Source organism: Gambusia affinis, linkage group LG06, assembly GCF_019740435.1.
Source record: "Gambusia affinis linkage group LG06, SWU_Gaff_1.0, whole genome shotgun sequence".
NCBI classification, from domain to species: domain Eukaryota; kingdom Metazoa; phylum Chordata; class Actinopteri; order Cyprinodontiformes; family Poeciliidae; genus Gambusia; species Gambusia affinis.
The window spans coordinates 10,178,871-10,203,453 of record NC_057873.1 but is presented as its reverse complement, the minus strand read 5'-3'; the positions used below and the strand labels follow the sequence as shown (position 1 = coordinate 10,203,453).

General features: G+C 37.7%; 1 protein-coding gene across 1 annotated transcript in view; it reads left to right on the top strand.

Moving 5' to 3' along the window:
• LOC122832651 (chloride channel protein 2-like) overlaps positions 1–24,583 on the top strand; it is an 80,530-nt gene that overhangs the window by 28,223 nt on the left and 27,724 nt on the right. The window contains exons 7-15 of the mRNA XM_044119620.1: positions 2,795–2,873; positions 3,204–3,329; positions 4,263–4,347; positions 7,201–7,302; positions 8,051–8,135; positions 10,757–10,912; positions 20,933–21,002; positions 21,700–21,810; positions 23,986–24,199. Of these exons, the coding sequence (XP_043975555.1) occupies positions 2,795–2,873; positions 3,204–3,329; positions 4,263–4,347; positions 7,201–7,302; positions 8,051–8,135; positions 10,757–10,912; positions 20,933–21,002; positions 21,700–21,810; positions 23,986–24,199 (1,028 nt within the window). The remainder of the gene's footprint in view (positions 1–2,794; positions 2,874–3,203; positions 3,330–4,262; positions 4,348–7,200; positions 7,303–8,050; positions 8,136–10,756; positions 10,913–20,932; positions 21,003–21,699; positions 21,811–23,985; positions 24,200–24,583) is intronic.

Sequence of the window (24,583 nt, the reverse complement as noted above, 5' to 3'; positions counted from 1 at the left end):
AGGCCAGTTAAACTCCAGATATATGTCCAACTAAGAATCTGCAGCAGGATTTGAGATTCAAAAAGTTCCTTTCTCCAGTCTGACTGAGCTTGATCTACTTAGAAAAGAAGAACGGGTAAACATTTCTGCCTCTATTACTATTTGGTCTTGGTCACATAATATGTCAGTAAAATACATTGATATTGATCGTTATAATGTAAAATAGGAAGAAGTTCAAGGGGAGTGTCTAGATCCACAAGACACCGTATACAGTTCATTAAAATGTTACGTAACTTTTTTTATGTGGTTACGTATTATGCAGAAATTAAGGTTTATCACTAAGGCTCAAAATGCTGATTTTCTCCCCTTCTCTCATATTCTCCAATATCTTTTACATAAATTTAACATCTATTATTAACTTATTTTATAAATGTTTAATTGCCCTTTATTTGTCAACAAGCTGCACAGTTTCCAACAACTCTGTGTTTCAGTGGGGTTGGAGTTTTATCCATTGGGAGAACAGTGTGGGATCTGACAGGAAGCAGAGTTTCTCTCTGACTCTCATCTTTCCTTGTGATGAGATGTGAGCTGCTCTCTTTGGGGAATGAACTGTGGGAGAAACTGGAGGGTTTGAAAGCAGCGCTGAGGGCAGTTCAATTGAAAACTTCCTCCTCGATGCATCTATGGTCACAAAATTCACAACAGTTCTGGAAAGATTTATTGCTCCGTAAATCTTTTCAGGTTAGTGCCAGCTTCCTAAATAGGTGGCGCAGATAGAGCTGGAATGTTTGTGTTACATAAACAAAACTATCTGCCATCTGACAAATTACTTTTGTTTTTGCTTTTTGTCACACTCAAATGTTAAGATAAAAATTTGAGAAATTTACGCAGAATCAATACAAAATGTAGCTTTTAAATAAAGCTACATTTAGCTTTATAACATTTTCCTTGTTATTTCCCAACAAGGAAAATGTTATCAAAACCTAAACTATGTGGAAAAATAACTACCTTCGTATGATAAATCATAAATGAACTATGATGGAATCCATTTTAGAAAGTGGAATTGAATTTCACAAACCACACCCAGGTTTGTTTTTGTCAGACCTGTAGAATCAAGATTCACTTGAGCAGAACGTCTGACAAAATAAAGTAGGCTAAAAAGATCCTAAAAAGCTACACACCATACCCAAATCTAAATGAATGCAAGAATGGATCAAGTGGGCATCTCTAATTTGACATGCATCTTACACCACTTGTCACATTTCTGTCTTCATTTAAAATTTTTCATTCGACCATTTTTCCTCTTTTCATTTGTCCATCTTCACATGCATCATTTTTATTATCATCATTGTTTCCATCTAATGTTCTTAGTGGCTCCTCATCCCCGGAGAGTCATGTGTTGCACTTTATAGCATTTTAATAGAAAGAGTTATGCATGAGTGAAGTGTGCCACTGCTGCTGGATCCGGGCCTCTCCACAGTTTTAAGTACAGTATGCTAATGTAACCTGTGGGCTGTGAAAAAGCAGCTTTTCTTTCCAGAGTGCTGTACTTTACAGCACAAAAATGGGATGAGAGGCTTATATGCATGTGGAGAATGTCATTATTTGTACAGGGCTAGTTGGACCTAATTGCATAACATGTTTTTATTCAGATCTGTGAACGTGAGGTGATGGAGTGTAAATGCTAAAACATTCAAATGGCTGCGCTGATTCACACAGTTTAATCATTTGTTCTCTGCCTGTTAACGCTGTCTCTTGCTCTCCTGCCACAAGAAGGAGTCGGGTCTGGTAGGGATTAAGGTAAATCAGCTACATTTCCCAGCATGCTTCCCTTTCTTTGTCCTATCAAAATGACTACCACTGTGAGGAAGAGGGACAGTATTTAAATAAGTATCCAATGATAAGAGTTTTACAAGTTTTATCCAATACTGCTGGGACCAAAAGTCACTTGTCAGATGCCATAAGAAATTGTGTTTTTTTTTTGGCATAATCAGTCCATAGACTTGTCTAATATTCAGTATATATGTCCAGGAAAAATAAAAAGTAGGAAGATTTATTATCAGCATCCACTTTAGTTGAGTTTCTCTCTCAGGTAAAATATTTTCATCCATCAATATTTGGGTCAGAATAAGCATTAGTTGCTTTCTGATGTGAGATGTGTGCATGTCAGAAGTAGCACCACATGCTAAAGCCTCAGAACAATGAGAAAAATACAAGTGCTTCTAACCGGTCTTTCACATTACAATGCTGCTTGAAGGACTTCAGTCTCCTGGGAACCAAGGAGATTTAAATGGTCAAAGGAAAAAAAAACTCAATTTCTCAGAATGCACCTTGATCCACTTTCTCCTGCAAAAAGGTGGAACAATCTTTGTTTTTCTGCTCTTCAATTATCTGGTTTATTGTGTTTTACACTGAAACTCCATACCCAAAGAAAGGAAATTAGTAATTTTCAGTAAGAAAAGTACTGAATTAGATGTGTCTGATATTATATGAACTGTTTTGTCTTGTTGGTTCCTTTAAGGGTTTGCCAGTCTTTTCAAGATTTTAATTATTTAATTAATTGATTTTTTCTAACTGATGCAATTTAATGGTCCTGTTTCTGGTACCTTCTGTAGATATGTACGGTAATTGACTGTAATGGTAACCTGTCAATAAATTCATTGTCTTGCTAAATTGAAAAAAAAAAAACAATCCTTAAATGCTTCTAAATGCTTGAAGACGATTGTATAAATTTACAACTCATCTCTCATATCATTAGTTTTTTTTGTTTGTTTTTAAAATAAAATAAATTTGTCATTTTGTACCTGTGTTTCAGAATGAGTTGAGAAAGACTGAGATGCTGGTGGCAGCCTGTGCGGTGGGACTGGCCTGCTGCTTTGCTGCCCCCGTAGGAGGTGAGTTTGCAGGACAAATTAATTGTTTTGATTGAATTAGTCCAATTAATTCTACAGTTATTTTGAAAACAACTTTTATATCAAAGTTAAAATCACTGAAATATTTGATCCAAATCTTTGATTTAAAATTCTTCAGAACACATTGAACTACCTTGTCCAACATACGAGATCTGGGGGGGACTTGCTCAAAGAAGCAGTTTTCACATCACACACCATATTTTGTTGTTTAACCATCACACATTTAAACAGCTCTCTTCCAATCCCATAATGTTCTAAGATATGTCTGTAGGAAAGATATGCCACAATTTACTGTTCTGCCTTGTGTTGCAGGTGTGTTGTTCAGTATTGAAGCAACAGTCACATTCTTTGCTGTGAGGAACTACTGGAGAGGGTTCTTGGCAGCTACTGTCAGTGCCTTCATCTTCAGACTGCTGGCTGTCTGGAAAGGAGACCAAGGTAACGTCATTATGCTCAGATTATATCATGTTGTTAACCAACCACCTAACAGCTCAGCAGTTTAATGCTGAACCTATTGTACCACACATATTCACTAATCAGAGCAAAACACCATCTGCTAAAACTTAACAAATTTTAAATTGTTAAAAGAATGTTTGTCCGACTATTAAAAATTAGTGCACATATAAAAGATTGGAAGAAGTTTAACCTAAATATCATGTTACTGAAGTTTACTTTACCACAATTCTTAAAATTTTATGTTAAGTATATTTTACCTATTATTTATTAGTTTGGAAACACATTTTCAGGTCCTTTGAGGTCTAGCTACAACAAATTACAACAAACCTATCATATTTCAGCAACATGAAATTGTAAGCTGTTGAAAACCATTTGGAATAATATTCTCAGCTTGTTAAATTGTCCTGTAATGAATAATAAGTAACTTATCAAACAGGAAGAAGAACCTGAACTGTATGACTCAATACTTATGTCTGAATCCGCTCTTTGTATTATGGCATACATCATTACCTTTCTGAGAAGTTAACATTTCCTGTTGGTGGTAATAACATCTGAATTCAGTGGAATATTAGAAACTCTGGTAGCAGACTGAAATGTATTGCCACTGTACAGGAACAAGAATTGGTTTGCAGAGCTGCACTGCAGGTCCCCAGTGATCTGTTGGCTACTACCATTTATTTCCAACACCTAATTTTCTCTAGCCATCTGTCTACTGTGTGCTGGCAGGAGTTCTGGTCTGCAGGGCAAGGTTGCTTTTTGTAATTAGAAACAAAGCATGAACTGTAGTTGTACCTGCACAGAGAACTGAAACACCTACAATTAAAACCTTCAATTTGGACCTCACATTACCAATATTGTGTGTTTTGTTGTGGCTTGTTCTATTTTCTCACTTTCTGAATGTTTCTGCTTATTCAGAGACCATCACAGCACTTTTACAAACCAGTTTCCGTTTGGAATTTCCCTTTAACCTTCTGGAGCTTCCTGCCTTCGCTGTCCTTGGGTGAGTTTTCCCCAAGGTCAAAGGTCTTCAACCTGTGGCTCTCTGGATCTTCCACAATGACTCTTGACATTTAAAAATACGGAACAAATGTAGGTTTTAGGAGCTTTACAGTTTTTTAATAATGGAATTTGTTTTAAATAATTGCATAAAACTTACACATTTGTTGAAATATTTGTTCAATATTTAATTTAATACTTCATATTAACATTTGATATTAAGACTTAATATTAATATTTAATATTAGTATTTAATATTAATATTTAATATTTGTTCAACAAAAAATTTCTTTTAAAAATATTTTTCACATAATTTTCCACGAATATCAACAACCCATAGAGGAAACTATCCGTTCTCTTTCTGCAAAGGTTTGAGGATTTTCTTCATGTTAAAATTTAGAAATCAAAACCGAAAATATCTAGTAGATATTTATCTAAAATACATAACCTTTGCAACTCTAAATGTGTGTGTGTGTGTTTTTTTTTTGTTTGTTTTTTTTTGCTTGTCTGTGGGCAAAATGGCTCTTTTGATTCTAAAGGTAGCAGTCTCCTGTTCTAGATTGTCTACAACTTGCAATCAATGATTACTGATAGACTTAAGGGCAAAGCAGATCGACAGCATCACACATTCTGGAAGAACAAAAAACACAAATGCCATTGCCTGTAGCTGCTATTTTTCTGCACTTGGATAGTAGTTAAAAATAACCAAAAGATTTTTTTTTTCGGTCACTCATAATTGCTAAGCAGACTTTAGGAAAATGGTGGAATTATCTCTCAGGTCCTGAAGAGTTGTTTCCTGTGAACCATATCATTGTTTGATTGAGGTGTGATGAAGCAGAAAACTGTGTAAAAGTTGCAGAATACCCTCCCTTGAAAGGAGTTTGACAATTTAGATAAAAAAATGTTGTTCAACACAAATTGTACCTAGTCATTTACAGCAAAAGATCCATTTTTAAACCATAAAGGTGCAGAAGGTAGCAAATCAACAAAAACGCATGTTTCCTTAAGTCGTGACAGGTGATCCCATTTATAATGGAAGAATCTTGACTTGCTGCAGCATTTGGAGGGTGTTTCCTCAGGGTGGCCTGCATAAGTCTCCTGACATGGATAATTCAGCCCTGTTCAGCAGCTGCCTGTTCTCTGAGGGATGTCCTATTTTATTCTGTCATAGCTTCAGGGCTTTTCCTGACTGTGAATGATACAGAAAGCCCTGAAAAAAAAAATAAAAGTTGGGGCAGAGATAGGACGGATGCTCTCATTTCTTCCTCTGCCTTCCATCCGTCACTGTTTTTCAGAGTGAAAGATTGCCATTTTTGGATTAGCTGTTAATGTGCTGTTTAAGAACATGACTTATTGTTCAGCTTTTACTCTTACTCTGATGCTTTTTGCTCTAAATATTCTTTCCAGCCTGGACATCAACAGGGCCCCTGGAATGCTTAGTCTCAGTTTCACTTTGTTGCTCTCGGTGCCAACATATTTGTGGAACAGAGAGCTTATCCATCCATCTCCCCTCACTACGATCCATGTAGCAGGGAAAGTTGGTCATTGTCTCAGTCAACTAGGCCAGGACCGGTTTGTGCTGCGCTGCATGCTGCCAAGGGCAAGTCTTTGAAGAGTTCCTTCCTATTCCACTTGCTGTTTGTTACACCTTCAGGCGTCAGAAGTAGCTCGCTTGGTGAAACTCGACCTCATTACTGCACAGAACAACATACATATGGAGATGAATGCACCCAGTGATGAGCTTTAATGTAGCTCTTATTTGAACTTCATAGAGGATTTTCTCAACAAACTGTTTTTTGAGAAGCTTTGAGGTTTCCAATAGAGAATGAACTGAATGTAGTCCTGAGTAGTTTGTGTGTACAATGACCCTATTTAGTGAAATGCAAGTCTGAGAAGTTCTTAAAAGGTTGAGGTGAATGTAGCATCTTCTGAGCTTTTTCTCAGCTTTTTCTCTTCCTCTGATCCAGTAAGATATTTGTTGCATGTTCTCCTCCGAGCCTTCTTAGGACTCTCTGGAATTTTGTTTCAATAAAAATAAGCAATAAAACAGATTAGGGAGAGCTTTACCCAACTCCACCATTACCTAACACCTCCTCGATCAGCACCCCATGAGACCTAGCACTAATTTTGGCCAAAACTGAAATTAGACCAACAAAAATTGTTGCTTATTTTTTAGGAAAAAAGGAACCCAGAAGCTTACCTGCTGTTTTCTTTATGCCTCATCAGGGTGTTAAAGACTACCTCATCATCCTGGTCATTATTTATTCAAACATAGTTGATGGAATTAATAATGCAGCAAGTATTATATACACACACACACTCACTTATTTCCTGTTTCTTTCTCTTCTTCTGGCTTCCATAAAGAGGTCTCCCACAGCGCTTTTAAATGTGTACTTATATAAACCTCTCCTTCGGCTTTTCTCCAACTCCCCCACACTTCCTCAGCTGACAGCGCGCTCCGTCTGTCTCACTCTTAGCTTTAGTCTCTTGGTTTTAAGTCCAGCAATTTTCTTCCTCCATTTCGTCTTTGTTCTATTATTCTTTTGTGCTTTTCTGTATTTACATTAATGCTGCTCCTCCACATCATCTCTCTCCCTGACCAATACTCATTTTATGGCTTCACTGAATCACATTTGCACTTACTCCTGACACCCGCCTCCAGTGCATTAGAGCCTCATTACATTCCTATTGTTTTTATTGTGGCCAAATGCACTGAGAGCAACGTATGGAGGTGGTACAGAAGACTTGATGCGTTGCTTTGTTTACTCTTGAACTAATTTATACAATTTAGTTTCATTTTGCTTCATCACACCGTACAGGGAAAACAGGACTAACTGCCCAGTTTCTCTGTCTGCAGTATTGCCAGTGGACTCATTGGTGCTTTGTTCGTCTACCTGAACCGACTGATTGTCCAGTTCATCAGAAAACAAAATACCATCAACAAATTCCTCATGAAGAAGTGAGTACATGTGAAGTATGTGACGGATGTCTCAGGAGAAACTTGCACCCTGCGCCCAGCCTAAATTTTTCTGCATTGTTTCATATGAGTCACACACTAGGATGTGTTTGTGGGCTCTATGCATGTATACAGTAGTCTACTGTATTTTGAGAAGTTCAAAATAGAAGAAATGGTCAAAACAACCCAAAGAGTTCCAAACGTTTTCTTTGATTAAGCATCTTTTAACCCAAGCCTGATGAGAAATCAACTCCTTCAACCCAGCAGGAAACTCAGTTGCTTTTGTACCATTAACAAATCATAGAAACAGTATGCAGGACTCATACAGTAACAATAAGCTTAAAACAGTTTTAAAGTGGCATTTCAAGATCATACCCCTGAAAACCTTTTTTGTGGTACTTTATTATGATACAATAATAAAAGGTTTTACAGACATCTTATTCTAAGCTTTTTGTATTTCAGTGAAAATTGTGAAGGCATGAACAAACACAAATTTTATTATCTGTTTAATCACTTTGACACATTCTGGGCTGTTCATTTAAAGCCAATAGTAACAGCTACACATATATTTCTTGATAATCATTGAACATTTTAAATTTGTGTGATAACTAACTGCTATGATGATAAGGATCTCAAGGATTGCGTTTTTCAACATGGCTGCTTCTTGAACTTACAGCATATTTACTCTTCAAAGTGATAAACTGCAAATACGAAGAGAATTTATTTTTCTTTTTACCTCTTACTCTTTCAGCCGACTGCTGTATCCAGCTCTGGTCACTTTACTGATTTCAACACTGACATTTCCTCCTGGATTTGGACAGTTTATGGCTGCAAAGGTATGGTTCCAACATCTTTCAAAAGTTATGACAGAAATAATACTCTTTTGCATAAACTGCATTGCTTTGCAGGTTTTGACCTTAAATAATTGCCTGTTTTGTTCACCGAAACACAATTCAGACATGCATTTCTTCATAGTCAATGTCACGCTAATGATTTACACCTACTAAAAGAAAACCAGAAGGATTGGGATGAATTCAAGGTTGTCTGGTACCTCTGATGATCAGCAGTGATCACATAAATAATTTCCAATTTTACTTTGCTGGAATTTGGAGAATAGTGACCAGCGAGCTGAAGTGGTAGCATCATGAATAGAGTGATGTGTAGCAGACTGTTTCCAGAGCATTCAACAGTCAATCCAAACAGTGAATGAAGATCAAATGAAACAGAGAGCGCCTCAAGGATGCATTACAAAACTTAACCAACACTAGCAGGAGGTTATCAGGCGTCACATTATGGATATGCCTGATTCATATTGTGAAGTAGCTTTGTGGTTCAGTGTTGGAAAGATCATGTATGAAAAGTAGGCCAGATAGGACTTTAATGGTTACATTTTCAGCTTTATCCACTATGACTTAATGGTTAGAAACATCTGATATTTTGTGCAAAAGTTAGTTAAAAGAGAGCTGCATTTTCTGGAGGCATCCCAGCTGATCCTCCGGACTGCTACAACAGACTTTGATGGTTCTTTGTTTGGTCTGTACCGATAAGGAGCTATATGCTAAAGGCTGTAAGAATGTACTCTGTTTACAGCTAGAGGTTGATCGATACGATTGTAGCATCTATCGGAGGTGGGCAACTCCAGGCCTCGAGGGCCAGTCTCCTGCAACTTTTAGATGTGTCTCTACTTCTACACACCTGAGTCAAATAATGAGGTCATTAGCAGGACTCTGGAGATCTTGACTGCACTTAGGAGGTGATTCAGCTATTGGATTCAAGCGTCTCCCTGTTGGACCAGGGAGACATCTAAAAGTTGCAGGACACCGGCCCTCGAGGACCAGGATTGCCCACCCCTGGGTTAAATTGTCCAATAACATAAAAACTCATTATTTTTTTCTAAGCCTCTGGTCATAATAGCTTAACACTGGACACTGGAGACATGGACGAGCATATTGTCCTTTTGCTCCAGGGATGACTCATGAGCATGTGTTGTGCCTTCTCTGATTTTATCCCCTTCAACCGGGTAATTGGAATTAGAAAAGGAATAGACTCTCCATCCTTTGTACACTCAATACACAAACACACACACAGATTGACTCCCTCTCTTTACCTTGGCTCCAAATAAGAAAGTGTTGAAGACTTCTGAAGCTCTGCCCATGCTGGCTTACTTTTAAAGCTCCTCTCTTTGGAGTACCCACTCAGAAATTTGTATTTGTGGTTCCTTTGTCTTCCTGGCACACTCTTCATCATCATCTCTGCCAGTGGGAACTTTATCTCCATCACTGTCTGCAGCTGATGTGATTTTTGTCCGGCTCCAGATGATTTTGTCACAGCATAATCCCTGACAGAGATTGTAAAATTTAAGTCTCTGGTGACATTTTGTAAAACCTTGAGCTCATCATCTTTTCCTGTGCTCACATTCAGAGGAGGCCTTTCCATTAAAACCTGCTGTGAATCTGGGCCCAAACCTCAGATTTTCTAAATTCTAAATGCGTTATAATTAAGCTCAAAAACACAATTGTCACATTAACAACCATGGATAGCTGTAAACAAGCAGGTGTGAGCATGAGGAAAAAGCAAAAACAACGGCAACTAAATGAAAATCATCTCAAATTCAACTTGAAAGAACCTGTTAACAGTTTGTATTTTGTTTTTGCTCTGAGCCCTGGAGGAGATATTTGAGGCAAAAAAGGTTCCCATAAAAGTTCTCTTTTTGCAAGATTATCTATTCGTAGATCAACTACAGAATTTTCACCAGAAACATTTGACATCTGTTGGGGTTAAATATTACAAAATAATGCGAGGATATCAGGGACAGTCAGTGCTTCTTTCCAGTTACAACCATCTCTCTTTTGTTTGTCCCGAAAGAAAGATGTGTGCCGACAGTAAGTGTAGTTGTTTAGTTCAGAGAAAGTGAAACTGGTTCATTGTGGCACCATGTTTCCCGGTAACCAGGCTTTTCCACATAACTGGCAGATGGACTGTCTGACATTCTTCCTCTTGCAGTCAATCCATCTCTGCACAAGAGACAGAGTTATATGTGGAGTTTGACACAAGCGTAACAGAAGATCACAAAGCTGTTAAGAGTTCTGGTTGTTTTTCTGTGGACACGGCAACTTGTATACTTCCAGGGACTGAATAGTATGTTTCTGTCTTCCCATGTTTGCTAGTAATATGAACTTTCTGGGTTTAATGTTAGGAAATGAAGAGGGTTCTTACAGTCTTGAAAAGTCTGGGTAAACATGGAATATTTCAGGTCTGGATAAATATTAGAAAAACACAATTTTATATAAAAACAGTTTAATTGTCTAGACTTAGTTACCTTTTGATTTACAGACTGAATACACACTATTTAGTAGTCCATAAATCTACATAATTTGCAATTATATTACAAACAATTGATTAACAAAGTGCTGGTACCTGATTCTGACTTGTAATTATTATTTCCTGTGATTTGTAGTTGACTCAAGAGGAGTCTCTGAGGACTTTATTTGACAACCGGACATGGGCAAAACAGGGAATTGCTGAGGAATTTGACTACATGGGAAAAGCCCAAGCCTGGATACACCCACAAGTCAATGTCTTCGTCACACTGGTCCTCTTCGTCATCATGAAGGTAGGAACAAATTTGAGAAAGCTTTACAATGGTGGTACCACACGTCTGTAGAGGACTCTGCTGAAGGTGACAGCCCTAAAGCCGTCTTCACTGCGGCTGAAACTCATGTTGAAGCTTGGAAACTGTAATTTCTGAGGAAATATTATTAGCAAAAGATTCAATACATTAGAGGCCCATTCTGTGCAAAGCAACCTTTCTTTGACGGGAACTATGGCTAGCACAAGAAGAGAACGAATTAAGGCCATTTATCTGTTTTGACAGCAATACTCACTTCAAAACCAATTCATAATTGGTATCAATTTGCTTAAAAATCACAAGGTTTATGTTGTTGTAAAATATCAGTATAAATTCTTATTAGTATTGTCTGAGTATATTAGTAAATTACCTTTACAAAGATATTCAGGACACGCCAATATTAGTTATTCTCCTGGTTCATCAATATGCTTTTAATGTTTTCATATTGAATGATTGGTGTTTCAGCTGCCCTCTGCACAGCTCAGGCAGTCTTCTGGTATTTGGAAATACCAGAGGAGTGTGCATTTTTGCTAGTTTTGCAGAGAGAAATGGGAGTTTTTATTACCTGTGGTTGCCACAGTTGTACAGTTACAGACTACACAATATCAGGTATCGGCAGAAGGTTTTCATCTGGGATTTTACATTGATCATTTAAAGCTCCTGTAAGTAGGACCCCAATTCCATACCTGGGATTGGATTGGGATATCCCTGCTGTGAAACCTTTTGAACATTTGAACATTTTTTTCCCATACATTTCCTAAGCAGCTGTCATGCTTTATGTTGTCTCTCAACTGTAAGAGCTGAAAACGTATCTGCTTATTGAAAATCAGCGGAATAAGAACGAACTGTCTGTCTCTGTGCAATTTGAATTTGTGCCTTATGCTCAGCTGGGGAGCAGAATAGCAGCAGCTCTTCTCTGCTAACGTAACATGATCGCAGTCTTCGATTATCCCACAGCGCTGATGACAGAGCTCACTGGTGACGGGTGATGAGACAGATGGGAGAGATGTAAGGAGCTACAACATTCAGTAGATTATCACTGTCAGTTCTCACCTCAGCTGCACAACTCTGGAAAGGTTGGAAAGTCTGAATACTTGAGGTACAGAATGGAGAAGTAACATTTTTAAAAGAGATTAGCACACAGTCTAATAACCACTGTCTTCTGGGGTCCAATTGTAGCTCTGTGTCGGTCCAGAGGGCGCTGTGTTAACGCAGTGACAGCAGGAACTGTTTGCATAAATGTTTGCACTAACACTGATTAGTGACACTATAAACAAATTCAATTATTCCAGCACTCCATATATGATCCAAAACATTTAGACATGGTACTACATGGTAATATTAAAACAGATGAAAATTGTAAACATAAAACGCCACCTGAACAAACCTTGTTGAGCAGTTGAGCATGTATTTGACGCCATGTCCTGACTAATGTCCTCTCTCTATCTCCATCACCCTGACTCGACATGCAAAGCGAGGCTGTAATGGCTCGGTCTAATTACAGCCTTTGGTTTTGCTGGGTTCAGCCTGGTGATTTTCAAAGGCGAGATTGCTCTCACTCCCGCTTCTTCTCTATAATGACTGGTTCTTTTATTCACCCTGGCAGCCATCTTATCTTGATGCTCCCTTTTTCATGCTGAAACTTATGATACACTGTTTCCAGTGATGAATAGAAAAGGTGTTTGCACAGTTCTCCATCAGCTTCAGCTGTGCTAACAACTAGCAACTTGCCCTGATTAAGCTGTGACAGTGAAATGTTGGCACTTACTGTGAAGATGCTAGTTTCAGCACAGCTCATTGGTTAGCTGCTTTGTGCACTCTCAAAGCTGCTAACCAATTTGCCATTCATAATAATTCAATGTTATTTTTAGTTTTGCACTGTTATGAGCTCTCAGGGTGAAACGGGTATATTAATGCAGGTGTGTGTCCTCTGCTGTCTGTCTTTAAACAGCAGTGTGTGTGCTTTATAGTGTCACAGAGCTGACTGGACTGTAATTGGAGTGGGAATCTAGGAGGGGCTCCTGGGAAGAAGCACTGTCCTCTGAAAATGGTTTACACACAGGTTCATACAGCTCTTCCAGCTGATTGAGTATAAATGTCCTCCATTGTCCGTCATAACTGATAGCATTGACATTTGTACCCTTTAGTTCTTGATAACTCATGTAGTCTTACAGTTTTTGTGGTCACTTTTCTTTGACTTGAATAACAAAATGAAAATCCACATCCTAATTAAATGAAAGAGGATATGTGTTTTCCTGTTTCATTTTCAGATTGCTTTAAGCTGCCCTTAACCAATGTAAAGGCTGTCCAACTAAGACACAGCAATCCAAACAAAATACTATTTCTCTATAAGACTGCTCCAATCTGGCCCAAACACAAGGAGAGTTATTACTTTATAGCAGAATCACAGTGTAACCTTGCGCTTGACAAAGTAGTACCAACCAAAATACAGCAGTGGCCATGATTGTACAACAAACACATTTATTAAAACCTAGATCATTCTCCAATCTCTAGTGTTGTTCATTTACTTCAAAAGCATTCAGTTAATTCGAGCTACATCTGGTGCAATCTTCTTAGATAAAAGTCTGTTAGTTTTACTAAATGAGTTATTTGGAAGCAATATTTGTTGAAGAGCTGTAATGATTTATTCCATCTATAAAGTATCAATTCTTTCAATATAAAAATCTGTTTTTGTAATGGTAAATGTTAATTGTAGTACTTAGCAATGACCCTTTCTGCAATCTGAAAAGGTTGTACTTCAATAGATTCGAATAAATTTGCAACACATTATTTAGCTTTGATGTCAGATGTCAGATCCATGTTTCATCAAATTATAGTGAAAAACATAAAGTCAAATGACTATGTAGTTATAGCTGTTCTTGTCCAATAGCTTGAAATGGGTTATATTAAAGTATTTGAACTGGTATTAAGAATTCTGTCTTACCATGAGGCTAATTGGGGAGAACTTCAATGTATTTCAGGGGCTTTGGTTTAATCAGTGTGTTTTACCCACATTGCATTGGCTCAAACAAATGCAATGTTATTTTGAGAATATGTTACCCAAGTGGCTGAAAAGGAACCACAATGGTTTTATTTTTCATTGGCACCCATTTGTAGCAATTACTTTTTCAGTTGCTTGACCTGACCATAGCATATTATTATCATGTTTGGGATTAAAGTACAGATTCAATCTTAGTCACACTACCTCGGGCGCAGATTGCCTTGATTAAGGTAGAAATATCTGCTTAAAATGAAATTTGGCACACAACAACTTATTGAGAGGCTTTATGCAGATACATAAAGACTTAGAGAAACAATAATAGAAACATTAGCACTAATGAGAGTGTCACAAACATGGTCATTTTTAAAAATAATCCAGTGTTTTATCTAGAAGTGTGAAATGTGTGAAAATCTTTGCTTTTCTTTTCTGAGCGTATAGTGGCTGCTAATAAAGCTGAAATTACACCTTTATCAGCTTTGCACAGAAGAGCCATTATTGCCCTGGCCTCTTAATAGACCAGCTGGTCTCCTACAAACAGCCTATTTTGGATCTTTCACAGCATTTTGCTTATATTAGTTTCTTGGTCAACCTGCTCCAACTTTATTTAGATATTTCAACATTTGACATGAGCTGAGAACATTTTAGTATGGCGACCTTGAGTAAAAAAAAATCCCCTCAGTTGCATGTATTTTACAGAAAAAAAATATATGTAGTTGCCTTCTTTCAGTGTGCTGACCAGCAATGTGTGCTGACCAGCAACAGAGGGGAGGGGCAAGTTTAACATCATCTCCGTTCTATACTATCAGAAAGAAGTCAATGATTTGACCTAAAGTTTTTCTGCAGTTTTAAATTTAAAAAAAGAAGAAAAAAAAAATTTAAGTCTGGCATACCTTGATAGGGACAAACTGTCTCATGACTGTTTTTATTGCTCGATTGAGGAATAACTTGTTTGTTTTTAAAGTTGTTGTGTTCTGGGACTTCTGGTAATGTTTGCTGTTCCTGCTAATGGTGTAGGTATAAACACAGTCCCTTTTCAGACATGCATGTTTCTGGCTGCTTAAATCTAACTTTGCCTGCCTGTCCAGACTTGCCAACAACTTCTGAAGATGTAATATCCGTTTTTGAATTGAACTGAATACAATAACTACTTCCTCTCCCTTGAAAATAGTATAAGCCTGAAGCAGGTCTATAAATAATACGTCTTATTAAAGCCACCTTCAAAATTCATGCGGTTCATTAGGAATATTCTAAATGGATTTTAATTTAGGATTCCTTCTGTGTTTTCTGGCTGCTCCTTGAAGGTTTTTAAACATCAAAGCTTTTCATGCTGTAGAGTTATTTTCTTGTTTTAAAACCTTGGCTTACTGAAGTCTCCATTCAGGTTGTGGTTGGAAATCCTCATAATTATGTCTGATGGCCGTGAATCTCTTCTGTGAGACATACAGTGAGTCGATTAAATCAGATTAAAAATTAATGATTCCTCCGGGGGAGTGAGTCATTTCTGCTCCATAAGATTTGTTACAGTAATAGTTAGGAAACGTAATTGAGTGTAGCATTAGTCCTGGCAGGACAAATAGTCGTGCTTAACCCACATATCATCAGCTGATTTTAAAACAAATCTTGATATTTCAAGATTTATTTAGCCTTCCCTTCATGTGAGTTGGTTAATCCCATAACAAATGTTCTACATGTACTGATGCTTCTGCAGGTATGTGATGCTCATTTTAGGAAAAATACGCGTTTCAATGTAGACGTTGTGCTGTTGATTCGTGATCAGAATCAATGCAAATCAAAAAGCATCAAATTCTCAACATCAGCTTTTTCAGGTTGTCACCTCAGATCTTTGTAAACAACTATAATGAACTGGTCTTCCACTGCAATCATAAAACAGGGGAAGCAAGAAACAGGTTAATGAATCCTGGAGAGCAGGTCAGATTATGTTGCTCTCAAAGTCAATGTTATTGTAAGACAATGTCATGCCTAGAAGTTGACTGGAATGGGTGCTGAATGGGTGGTGAGTGCACCCAGTCAGCACAAAAACTTTTCCAACTGCTACTCTCTAGTTTATGGTACAGGAACCGGCCACCACACACAAAAAGACTTAAAGACGAGTATTATCCACAAACTGTCACTAAACTCTGTTGCTATGTGGTTAACTCTCAACAATAATACTGCACTAAGACACATTTGTGACACTTATGTCTATAACTGCTGCACCTTATGACTATCATATATGTCACTACCTTACTATCTTAACTCATCTCAACGTTAATACAATAATCGTCTAAGCCATATTATCATCTGTGAAATACTATGAAATACTACCTATACTTTATTTGTCCTGCAGTGTATATTTTACTCTATTGTTTGGTAAATTTCTTCTGCAGTTGTAAATATTATATATTCATTGATTTATTTAATTTTTTACTTCCATTCCATGCTAGTACTACTTTATTTTATAGCCATTTGAACAGTTCTTCTCATGCAAAGCTCTTCATTGCATTGCTGACTTTCTTAACTTGCATATGACAAATGAAACTGAACAGGATAGAGACTTAATTATGATCCTTCCTGATCAGTGATCACTCCATACTGAGCACTATCGCACAAATTCCTAATACCGTGAGTGTGGAGGTTGTTATTGATTAAAGAAAACTCAGAACCAACTATTTTAAATAGAAGCAGCTTCTACTGTTTGTTCGGGCTGTGAGACCCTGAGAGACAGAGTTGAGGCATTTTTTTCTTCAAATATTGTTCTAATATCTTCATATTTCTTAAAGAAAGTTCCCCCTTGACCAACACCAGCCAACACCCCATGACAACATATTTGCTTAAAAACAGTACACATATTACAGACATGGTGCTGCTCTGTCAGTATGTTAGCTTTAAACTAAACATGATTTATAAACATGAAGGTTTCTAGACTAAACCTTCAGTGCAGGAGTTTTAACCACCAATAGCATTCAATCTGTAACATGACATGGCTATAGTAAGGGTACGTTTTCCATCAGTGACTTATTAAAAATACATCGAGGGACATTAACAGCCTACAGGGATCTTTCCATTAGTTTATCTCGGATGTAACCCTGAGCCACAGGGGATTTGTTGGCCACTGTAACTTTACAGACGTCAGAGTGGTTGCCATGGTAAAGACTGCTGTCCTATGGGGATGGACACGACACAGCTGGCAGCATCTTGTCACATTCACCTGTGTTTGAGTGGATGTTTCTGTGCAAACAAGCAGCTGGATCATATTACCCTGTCATCTACACCTTGCAGACGAGGTGCTCTGTAAAGAGTCGTCAGCTATTTCATCTTAATAGAGGCCGATCCCAACATTACGTTTAATATTAATATTTATGTGCAAAAGGTTTTGTGCAGATTGACACTAAACTTTCTCTACAGTGATCGGACCACTTTTGTCTTTTTAAGACTCATGACTCAGATGTTCAGAAAATCATTTAAAGCATGAAAATAAAATTTCCATTTTGCTCAAAAGTAGTAACGAGTAGTTCTGTTGGACCATAAAAAATAAATCCGTAACCCAGACTTGTCAATTTTTGTCAGTTTTTGCATTCATCTGTGTACATTGTGCTTTCTGCTTTTATTCCAATGATTTTTTTTTTTCCTCATCTCTCAATAGTGGATAATAATGTCTGTTTGACGTTTTTCAAAGTACTTTTCTCAGAGAGGAGGATGTTCAAATCTGTCAAATTAAATGGGACAATAAGGGATTGTTGAAAGTGGGTGACTCAGACCGTGGGTGGCAAGATAAAGTGGAGATTGACACATTACCATAAAAAATATTAATCTGACAAAAATATTTTTGATGCACCAAAAATGTTTTTCAGGTTTCAGAAAAGTGTTCTTTTTCTTTGTGTGTGTGGTTCAAGGACCACAGCTACCCACAAACAGCTGAAATCTGGTAATATTTGCATACTGTAAAAACACTAACTACCCCTTTTTGTTCAAATTCCATAAATACCTTAATATGCGCAGTGAAAACCATTTTAGCATTACCACCTAAGTTAATTTCAACAGTTTTTCTAATCTCTTCTCCGTCCATCGGTCGTAAATAAAATAAATGGTGCTTCTCGATTGGCTGCTTTGCAATCGCCAGCCAGCAGCATGTGAAGCAACAGTGTGTTCCAGTATTTCAGCTTTCAAGCTTCAGTTTCTTTGGAATATTGCAGATCGACAATGTCATTTTCATGTTTTTATTATTATTATTATTATTATTATTATTATTATTATTATTATTATTATTATTATTATTATTATTATTATTATTATTATTATTATTATTATTATTATTATTTTATCTAGACTTCAAAGCTTTGTAAATCAATCTCAGGGATTTGATTATTGCATTTTTGATTACTGAAAACTGTAAAGTTTTTGAACCATAGTAATCGGCACATTAAAGGTTAGACATGGCACACATTTAGAACTTTAATTAAAATCATCTCCTAGTGATTGTTTCAGAAAAACCAATTCAGATGTTCTCAGTGTGAGTTACTTGAATTTTACAAAAAATTTTGATGGCCACATTGTCCACTCGGGCTGTACAGTGGCGCAGTTGGTAGCACTGTTGCCATGCAGCAAGAAAGTCCTGGGTTCGATTCCCGACCCGGGGTCTTTCTGCACTCAGTTTGCATGTTCTCCCTCTGCATGCATGGGTTCTCTTCGGGTACTCTGGTTTTCTCCCACAGTCCAAAAAATTGGTCTCTAAATTCTTCCTAGGTGTGTGTGTGTGTGTGTGTGTGTGTGCATGGTTGTTTGTCCTGTTTGTCTCTGTGTTGCCCTGTGACAGATTAGTGACCTGTCCAGGGTGTACTCTGCCTCTCGCCCAGAATGTTAGCTGGAGATAGGCACCAGCACCTCCCAACCGCACTAGGAACAAGGGTGTTAGAAAATGGAAGGATGGATGGATGGACATTCTCCCCCCCTTCTGGGTTTTTTAATGCTGTCGGATAATATCAAACACCTACACAGTGACACCCTGGTGCACTTCTGTGATTCTTTCCACAGAACTCATGGCCTCAACCTTTAGTTTAAGCTTTTATTATGAGTCCAGAGATCCTTCTTTACGCTCTCTTTGTCATTTGTGTTTTACTGTCTGGGTGGAAGAGCAACAATACGATGGAAAAGGGAGTTTGAAGAATCCACTGTCTGCTTTATTTTGCCCATGAGACTCATTTATTGTAATCAAATGTTTGTGTGTCTGGCAGCATGGAGCTTTGATTCTCGTCACAGAGTATGTGTTATGGTGTGTGCTGTGGGGGTGTGTTAACACCTACGCACATATGTGTGTTTGCTCAAGGTGTGAAAACGGTGGCAGTTCAGGGTTGCAGTAGGAGATGCATTACGTCACCATGGCAGCCGGCCTTAATTACTACTAACTATAGACGGAGCAGAGGGTCCAGAGAGAGAGAGAAGAGAGAGGGAGGAGAGAGACGGAGTAATGAGAGTAATTAAAAAGTCTATTTGAAACTATGAGATTAATACAGCAATGAGATTTGCCTAATAGTTTGTATAATACTCCAATTCACATGCTGCACTTTGGGCATGTAAATGTTTAATGTGACAACGTCTCAATTTTGTGTGACTTCGATGAATAAATGACATGTCCCATGTTGAAGCAAGAAGTGAATTAATAAACCAAACTGACCTAAATAGTCGAGGAGTAATTTCAGATCATCTCACAGGCTGACTGTAGACAAAACATCACCTGTAGTTCTTTTAAGTTCATGGTGGAAATACAAAGAACTGGTGCTTTGGCTTATGCAGCACCAGTTCTGGTCTTATTTTTGTTTTGTTTAAAAATACAATTCATGAATCTGTTCTCCCACTTTTCTTCAAATAAAGCATACTAGAAAGCCCAGTTTTTAGCTGAACTTTAACATCATGTAGGCAGTGTGAGTCTGAGTCAGCATAAAACGTAGCACTATCTAATATTATTTGAGTTGTACTTCAACAGTTTAAAACAAATCCATAAGATATAAGAAATTACAGACAGAACAGAGCTGTACCTAAAGCTGACTCAAACTGACTATTCCAGCCAGAGGATGATGTTTAGATCAGCAGTTCCTACATCTGACTGAATGTCCATAAGAATTAGCCAGGTATATTGTCCTCCCATTTTCTTTCTATTAATAATCTCATCAATGATCAACTTGACTTGTGAATTTCCCCAAATGCTTTTATTTCTGCTGCTGTTCAGCATAGCATGTTGAGAGGGTGGCCTTTATTAATTAGTAGTTTGACAGGAAAAAGGACTGAAACAGAAGGGCAGGACATGCAGTACTCATCATGCTGCTGGGAATCAAACCTGGGACAGTTGCATCAAGGATTGTAACCTTTATATATGGTTCTCTTTCTCTACCGCTGATCCACCTTTTGCTTCGTTTGTACATTTAAAGCAGTCATTGTTGAACCTCAAACTAATATTAGCTTTGGCTAACAATTGATTATGTATTCCAATCTTCTTAGTTGCATTTGCTTCCTTCAGTGTCAAGGATGTAATGACTGATCATGTATTAAAACTGATCAATACTGTGATCATTGAGTGGAGTTTGTATGAATAATAACAAGGTATCTTATGTAATATCTGTGTAGCTGACTTTGTGGACTAAATCTGTTGATACTTTTAAGTACAGGTCTACCTACACATGTGGACATAGAGCAATGCTAACACATTGTCAGCAGTGACATTTCCCTTTTCTTGCTTAATTAGCTGTCCTTTCTCCTTGCCTGCTGTAGTGTCAGCCAATCGGTGAAGGCCACTCATTACACAAGCTTTATTTCAGGGTCTTTGTCAAATGAAGAATGAATGTGACGGTTCAATCTAACCTTGCATGGCCGCCCCCTCACTGCTGATTCGAGATTCAGATTAGCTATCATGTTTGGGCATACTGCAGAGGACTTGGATATCTAATTGAAATGCCACCGTGTTCTTTCATTTTATATCTTTATCTCACAAATATTTTTTTCTTTCTCTTTAGTTTTGGATGACTGCCTTGGCCATCACCATGCCTGTGCCCTGTGGATCTTTCGTGCCTATAATTGTCATTGGTAATGAGCAATCAACAATGTGTGTTTTAGAACAGTGAGCTCAAGTCTGTCTTTTTGGAGTAGGTGAAGTTGGACTGTCATTTAGGAAGTCTAATCAGCCCCATCAAAGACTTGGATCAACAGATAAAATAGGAGAGAGATGACAAATTACACAGGATGTTTTAAAAAGTTTATCATATCAACTTTTTGCTTCTGGTGCAAAAGAAAGTAGTGACTGAGAGGACAGCCCCTTTCCTAAAATGAAAAACTCATCATAATTGTTCAGAACTATTATGGCAGAACCCTGATTGGGTCCTAATTGTAATTTTTGGTAAAAGTCTGCAAAATGTGAAGATATTAAGACACACAATGATGTGTCACTGTTGCTGGCTTTCCACCTTAAGACGCTAATCCACCAATTTAAGCCTCCAACATCCATCAGATGGGGTTTATAGTCTTATCTTTTACCTTAGTTGTAGCAATCAGTGCTTTGCAGAATTACTTTTCACCTAAATCTACACCTTTCACTCCTGTTGTAACTCTTCTAGGGGAGATGCAGCACTGCAGATCGGAATGTGTTAAATGTAATATTTATAGTTTGGAACCAGGTGTAGTCATTCCATTGCACATAAATTCAGGTTTATTACCTCTCTACATGTAGGCAGAAACCCGAGGTCAGACTGTTTGTGTCTTCATCCATGTGTCCCTGTGGTTGTAGGAGCAGCGTTTGGTCGTCTGGTTGGAGAATGCATGGCAGCCTGGTTCCCAGATGGCATTCACTCTGACGAGTCCATTTATCTCATAATGCCAGGAGCCTACGCTGTTGCGGGTATGTTGAACACTCATTAATTTATTACTGAATAACTTTTTTCTTCTTTTCTTTCTGGTTATACTTTTGAATAAGTATGAATATCTGATTTGGTCTATTTGTAGCATTTATATAGTTTTATTCTTACTAAGTTTGAGCTCCCAGCTCAAGATCAAAACTTTCTGATGCACCACAAATAAAATCATGAAATAGTATGAGAATATAACATAATGGAAACAAAAATGACCCAAGAAAATCAACCGAATACAAAAGTACTGTTTTGAAAGAGGTAAATCATAACAGAATCATCACTTGTTGTTGAACTTTATTAGCAAATATTCAATGGGTTTTTTAAAATACTGTATATGAGTTGTAAAAATGATTAATTTTAGTTTTTTGGGGGTTTTTTTCAACTTTGATTAGACATCTACAATAAAGTTGCGCCTGTGATGAGATCCAGTGTTACTTGTTGACAGCAGTGCTGATTATGCCTCTGCTGCGGCCTCGGCGCCTGCTGTTTTCCTTTTTTTTCTGGGCTGATGCTGTTGTGCTGTGCTGTAGCTGATGACTCGGCCCTTTGCAGCCCCGACATTCTGATGAGCCTCTTTCATCTCACAGCAGAACTCGCTCTAAGGACTGAGCATTAGGATGGGTGGAGAGAGCAGCAGCAGCATTTATCTGAGGGGAGGGAGGCAGACACGGCTTAATTAAGTTATGGGAAAGAACAATGAAACCTGCTGGTGCAAACGCTCCTATCTAGCATCTGTTTGTTCATTCCCTCATTGTATTGCTCTCTCTTTAATTCTCTCATTCTCTACTGTTCCTCTTTTTTCCACTGTTTAAATTGGACTCATCCATTTTGTCTGTCTGTATGAAGACTCATTCACACCACGCTGCTCTGTCAGTTTAGTCCCAGATTTTATACAACTCTTTATACATCACTTCTAAGAAAGGAGAAAAAAAAGGGGTTGATGCAGAGATTTCCTCCAGTATTAAATTACATCCATTTATGCTTTATGGGTGTATAGGAAAAGAATGTGAATTTATTTAGCTGAGCAGAGCTAGAAGAAGAGTTTTAGATCTGATAAATAAAACCGATGAGAGAATGACTTGGAATGGTTGATTAAGCAGATTAGTATTTGGTACACCTCTCTGAGAACCAAATACTAAACTTTTTTAAAAACACTACAAGAAACCTGAAAACCAGTTATACTTATTTACAGTCTTTGTAAAGCATTGACTTGCCAGCAGTGATTTTAGCCAATTGAGATTCATCTTGACAGATTTATTAATAGCAGTGAAAATAGATTTTATTTCTATCCTCCTTGCTGTGAGTGGTTATTAATAATTTATTTTACTACAACATAACTTGATGTATTTAGAAAAACAGTTTTACAATAATTCCCTGACTACTAATGAAATTTATTATCAGATCTATTGTTATTTATCTACTGTTATTGGAAACTTTTATAAGGTTAATAACATTCACATAGATCCAACTTATAAAGAAAAGAAGCTTTAGATACTAGAATCTTAATTTGTGATATTCTTAAACATCTTCTTAGGACCGTTTTGATCAGAGATTGCACCAGGCATTTTTGTTGTCTATCTTTTGACTGACGGGGTCGAATAAAATCAGTTATAATCAGTTTTTACCTGTCAGTTTTTAAAATGATGACAACAAAATCAATTACATTTGTTTTTCTTACAGCTTAATTAACATTCAGAATAGGCAATCCACATCTTGCCATCACACATCAAGTAGACAAATACATATTTAAAACTCACAGTGACAAAAACCCACTGTCACCCCAACTACTACATTTAAACAATTAGATTAAATGATTGCACTTAAATTATGCCCTTCCTGTCCACCAGTAGTCCAACTACACCAATCTGTAACCAGGTTGCGCTCTAAAGCCTCTTCAACACATTCAGCTCCCAGATACTGGGATTTAGATTTAGTTTCCTCCACGATGTATTCTGTGCATAAAATTGAAAACGTCTACATGTTTGCACAAAGGGGTTAGAGGTGTGAATTGCAGTTTGTGAAAATCAATCATAGCCTTCGGAAGTTTCCAGCAACATTTCATAAAACCATTCATCTGAAAATATTCAGTTAACACAACCCTTGGTGTTCCAGAGCTTACTGTGACACTGAGAGTCGCCTGTTCTGCTGTTCTCCCCCATCCACAGGTGCTGCAGCCTTGTCGGGAGCGGTCACCCACACCATTTCAACTGCGGTCATTGTGTGTGAGCTGACTGGTCAGATCTCCCACATCCTGCCGGTGATAATAGCTGTTATACTGGCCAACGCCGTGGCTCAATCTTTGCAGCCGTCGTACTACGACTCTCTTATCAGGATAAAGAAGCTGCCCTACCTCCCAGAGCTGGGCTGGGGTCACCATGAGTACGTACAGCGTAATATATTGAAGAAGAGCCTACAGCAAATATGCATTAGCTCCTGTCTTTTAAAATTACTCTGTACAACTACAGTAAGAAAACTACATTTACTTAACAGTGTACCTCTACTTCAAATTTGCCAAACATTTTTAGAGCAGTGCAAGAGTCCTGTCAGACTGTAATCCTGCTGTCCACAGACAGGTGAAGCTGTTTTCAGAATGTTACAAATGTCACTCTTAATCATTTTTGCTGGAAAAGCTTCTCTTCCCTTCACTATACCACCACAATTGAATATTCTGTCTTATCTATTGTAAAATCCAGCATTTGACTACATGTACTAGAGGGACTGGCATTGTGTCCAGGATCAGGTTAAAGAAAGAAATCTTCCTCA